Genomic DNA, 5248 nt, shown 5'->3' with positions numbered 1-5248 from the left:
TTTATTTTATTATATATATATATATATATATATATATATATATACATATATATATATATATATACATCTTCTGGCTTATCGTGGCAGATATCTCTTCCCAGATAAATAACTTCGTAAATTTTTTAATAATTTGTGTTATCTGTGACTATTTAGAAATCTATCCGGTTCATTCTATTGTACGTTTCTTTAAAAATAATTTTAATCTTGTTGGATAATCTGTCATTACACCAGTTGCTCCCAAATTAAATGCTCTTTCGAATTCTTCATCTTTATTCAAGACCCAAAAATAAACCTATAAGAAAATATAAGTCGATTAAAAATCAATCAGATGATCAATTATATATACTTACATGTATACCTCGTGCTCTTAAATGATTAAATAAACATGGCCTCACTAATAGTACATTAATCGTACGTACTACCAACTTTTCCAGTGGTAAAAATGTTGGACTCGGTTCTCCTTTTCTTCTAGAATCAAAAGAACTTTTTTATAAGAAATGTTTCTTTCCGTAATTCCATTGTAATTACAAAGACATAAAAATTCCAATTATATTACCGCAAATAAATTGAAGGTAAGAAAATTTCAAGGTGTGTTTCCTTTAGTGGTACAAATGGTAACAAGCCAGTATACATGAGAAGAATCAACATTGCTACACGTTGCATTGAAAACAGTAAATTTACATTTGGATTCTACAACAAAAATCAAGATTCTTAAAAATAGCAAAAAAATTAACATAAAGCATAAAGGATGTAGCATAAAGGAAGTCACATATTTTTCTGGAAAATGGTTTACAGCGAAATTGGCTCTATTTTATAGTTTATCTAGTATTGATCAAAAGTTAATATCCCTCACGAATAGTCGTAGTTCCCACCGAGCTATCCGGGCAAAGCCACCAGATGTAGGTAGGCAGACACATCTGTCTGTCTAGTCCTTGCGTATAGGAGTGATGAAGTGTAATGGCTCGCACTCTATCGTATTTCTGGGACGATCCGAAGAGAATAAGATTAAAAAGAGATCTCTCTGGAACTTCTCCGCCCTTCCTCTAAAGGAGGACAATATATTCGACACACAATTAGGATATTGCATAATACTTGTGAGTTTCCGGTGCCCTTCCCTCTTTATTCTGGAGAATGACTACGACAGAAATTTTAGTGAATAAAAATTCAACACAGCCCCTGCACAGAAAGCTGCATTAATTTCGCGGGATTGGACCAACTGCTTCCTCAGGAAACGAGGAGATCATCTGTTCTGTTGAGGGAGAGGAGACGCAACATAATCAGGAGTGCTTTTTGAAAGTTTCTTCCATAAAAAAAAATAATTAACATTGCTATGATCTCTGCAAATAAATCATTCAACTTCTTCAGACAGACAAAATTCACAAATTCTATGTATTTGATTATTACTTCTAATAGTAAAACATCTTAAAAATATGAGAATAAAAAAAATAATTTTTTTTTAAATGAAATGAAAGTATTTTAATAATTCGAACTTTCAATTCCATCCTTTCACCTCCAGTAAAGCGAGGAGAGAAATATTGAAAAAATTTCCTATTAAAATATATCTTTATTTATAAATCAGTTTTTGCAAATAAGATATACGTTTTAAAATATATTTTATTTATCTTATTTGCAAATATACAAAAAATCGATTTATAAACGTTTGTTATTTTAGTCGAAAATTTTGTCTTCAATATCTCTTCTTCCACTTTATTGGAAATGAAAGCAATCGTCAAAACGTGTTCTCATAAAAAAATGTAAAAATACTTTTTTCTACTCTCACATTTATGATACATTTGATCTATGCAAGGATTAACTAAATACGTACGATTTAGAAATTTTATCTGACTTTAAATAAAAACAATACAACAAAAATAAAACAATTTAATTTTTGCGAAGATTGTAATAATATTAATTATTATATTATAATTGCGAAAATGTAATAATATTAACTTTTAATCAGCATCACATACACTATAAAATAGCGAAGTTATAACCCTCCAATTTCGCCGAATGTCATTTTTCATAAGGATTGTACGGCATTCTTTATACGAAATAGATACTAAGTACTCAATATTCAAGATGAAAACTTCATAAAATTTCATATAATCTTATATCGAACCGGCTTAATTTTAAAAATTCAGGATGTCAAAATTGAAGAAAAGTTTCGTTTTTCCCCAAAATTTTGGAAAATATGGTCATATGAAGTTTTCTTTTGAATTTGTAGGAGGATCCTTTAAAATTTTTTAGAGTATTTACTATCCTGTATATGTTTAAATATTAAATATCAGCATTTATAATAGCACAAAAATCTTAGCAAGTTTCAGTTTCAAAATTATTATTATTACTACATTTTTTACGAAGTATTATTTCAATTCTTTCAAAATGTATTAATTTGATCTTTACAGAAGCTTAATAGGTATTAACATACCATTTTATAACATTTCTGTGTAACTTCATCACTAAAGTTTCCCCAAACTGTATATTCTTCTCTATTGAATTCTTTTATAAGATCGGAAACTTTCGATATAAGCCGATCATTATTGATCTTAATATCAATGTTAATGGGGATATTGGGGAATGCTTCAAATACTTCTCGTAACAATGCAAATCGTCGATCCTCTTCCTTTGCCGAACCGACATATTCCACATCTGTTCAACTATAGTTCTTAAATAATTCTGTTCGTTAAGTTGTTTTTTTAAATAATAAATAACAATACCTGGATCAAAATCAATTGGTAAACATTGCTTTAAAAGTGGTAAATCCTTGTAATCCAATTCAGCGATATTCTTATCTATACCAGTACTGCGTAAAAGATTCTGATCATGAGAGACTACTACTTCGCCATCTCTTGTAAGATGACAATCTAATTCCAACATTTGTGTTCCGATACCCACTGCTCTGCAATTGCAAGCAAAGATATTGATTTCTTACTTACGTATACAATTGATAAAATATGATATTGGCATAATTTTAATCAATTTTATTTATAATCACAAATATTAATCAGCAGACATGATCAAATAAATATTAAGATAGTCAAGAGAATATTTTAATCCAATGAAAAAAAAAAAATATATATATATATATACATACATACAGGGTGTCTCATTTTAATCGATCACCTCAAATATCTCTTGAACAGTGCATTTTAAGGAAAAATATTTTAGACAAAGTTTTGGAACTTCGTCACTTTGAATTTTTTAAATGAAACCCCCAATTTTTCATTACATATTCTTGTAGCTTGTAACTTAATAATAGTGTTTTCCAAAACACTATTATTAAATTCATTTTCATTAAGTATTTTGCGAGTTAGGCTTGAAAGGCTTGAAAGACTTGAAAGACAGTATTGTCAGTATTAGTATTACCCAAGGTGTTTGATCGATGACTAAAACTTCTTGAATATTGTTCAGGATCACGACCTGGATAATATTAGTCAAGAGTCAAGTTTTTACGTAGAAATGAATTTAGTGCAAAAATGAAAATAAGAGGAACAATCTCCAATAGACTTGATCTTGACCAATGTTATTCAGATCATGATTTTGAATAACATTCAAGAGGTTTTAGCTGTCGGTCGGACACCGATACCTTGGATAATGGTGATGCCAGCGGTGCTGTAACTTGCAAGCCTTATAATTCGAGAAGTATTTAATGAAAATGAACTTAATTATAGTGTTGGAAAACTCTCAAGGTAAGTTAACTCAAGTAAGCTACAAAAATATGTAACAAAAAATGGAGAGTTCCATTTAAAAAATTCAAAATGATCTTGCTCTCACCTTGATGTCACCCAAAGACAAGTCAATGGTACCATCTTATGTCTCCCTCGAAGTCTCAAAACTTTTATTTGAAACTTTTTCCATAAAATGCATTGTTCAAGAGATATTTGAGATGATCGATTAAAATGGGATACCTTGTGTATTATTAGATACATTTGTATCTTACTTTTTTCAAGTTATATAAATTGATAAAAACATTATTTTGATTTTCTTTTCTTACTTGTATATAAATAAATAAATAAATTACATTATATAGAAATTAATAACTCATATTGAAATAAATTTCTTTTATCATTTTATGCTACAAATATATACACCATATAAATTTTTATATATTAAAAATAAATGTTATAAGAATTCAAAATATCAATGTAAAAGTGAGGACACGAAAATTGATATAAAACAAAAAACATTAAATTTTCCTTACTATATTACTTTTAGTTAAGTATTTAAAGTGAAATCACATGTAAACATTTTTACTTCATGCTGCCATGTAATATATATGGTGATTAAATATCACAGCAATTAGCACAGGTTGACAATATATTTTCGCAGTCTTGGATGAAGGGGAGTCTTGAGTAAACAATATTTGCACTAACCGTTTGAACGCGCACATCGTATTTTCATAACTCTCGCCGGCACCTAAAACGATTCATACGTAAGAATAAATTAATAAAATTCATCGCAAAATTCTACAAATTTGCGGATGGTAAACAAAGGGAGGAACGCAAGGATGACTTACCGCCCCGATGGCTAATGTGCTGACACAAAAACTTCACCTTCTTCTTTTTATGCAGCAGGGTGGGGTACTTAAATAGTATCATCGAGGTCAGCATGTAGCCACCGATCAACGTATACAACAACATTCTTGCTTCCCTTGGTACCCAGTGCTATTCAATACACTTATCCGCCGTTGAACATAACGGTGCTCTCAGCGTCTCGTGACAAAATGACAGAATACAGATTACGACAGATGCAATTGATACAAATAAACGGTGGAGGCGGTGAAGCAGACGACGACGGTGCAGGTGTGTGGCCGTCGGCCTTGAATCACGCGCACTCGAGAGCGGCCAGCGGCATGGCGAAGCGCCCGGGTGCACTGTTTCATTTTCCCGCGCACCTCGCGATCGGCCAATCAGGCGTTGCTGGTAGTCGCCGTGAAAAACGTTGTTGATGACAGGACTGCTTCTTTTGAGGCGACTTCAACCTTCTGTATTCGTAGGTCGGTATTCATAATCAGAGATCTTATATTCAAGACCGTCTTAAGTACGATCTTAAGAAGTCACGAACCAATCAGAAGGCTGTCTTAAGACATTACTTAAGACGGTCTTGAAATAAGACTTGATTATGAATACCGCCATAGTCGATTCTTATTTTAAAAAAGCCGTCGCTAACGCGGCTTTCTGATCAGTTCGTGACACCTCAAGACAGAATTTAAAACGATCTTGAATATAAAAATATATAAAAACGGCCC

General features: G+C 31.3%; 1 protein-coding gene across 1 annotated transcript; it reads right to left on the bottom strand.

Annotated features, from left to right (window-relative positions):
• Positions 1 to 166: 166 nt before the first annotated feature.
• Positions 167 to 4640, bottom strand: LOC105623061 (glycerophosphodiester phosphodiesterase domain-containing protein 1-like). Its single transcript, XM_012204463.1, has 7 exons — positions 4517 to 4640; positions 4374 to 4416; positions 2718 to 2899; positions 2429 to 2649; positions 557 to 690; positions 351 to 468; positions 167 to 292 (listed from the first exon to the last, which is right to left on the bottom strand). Exons 1-7 carry the CDS (start codon positions 4638 to 4640, stop codon positions 167 to 169), a joined length of 948 nt encoding a protein of 315 aa, XP_012059853.1.
• Between the last annotated feature and the right edge of the window lie 608 nt (positions 4641 to 5248).

Source organism: Atta cephalotes (assembly GCF_000143395.1).
Source record: "Atta cephalotes unplaced genomic scaffold scaffold00052, whole genome shotgun sequence".
NCBI classification, from domain to species: Eukaryota; Metazoa; Arthropoda; class Insecta; order Hymenoptera; family Formicidae; genus Atta; species Atta cephalotes.
This window is presented reverse-complemented; position numbering and strand designations above follow the sequence as displayed.

What these genes read in the sequence shown, in the direction of transcription:
- LOC105623061 (XM_012204463.1), bottom strand. Translation starts at nt 4,640, where the DNA reads ATGTTGTTGTATACGTTGATCGGTGGCTACATGCTGACCTCGATGATA. An exon ending in ACGATGTGCGCGTTCAAACG is followed by an intron (nt 2,900 to 4,373) that starts GTTAGTGCAAAT and finishes TTGCAATTGCAG; the next exon opens with AGCAGTGGGTATCGGAACAC. An exon ending in TAAGAGCACGAGGTATACAT is followed by an intron (nt 293 to 350) that starts GTAAGTATATAT and finishes ATTTTCTTATAG; the next exon opens with GTTTATTTTTGGGTCTTGAA.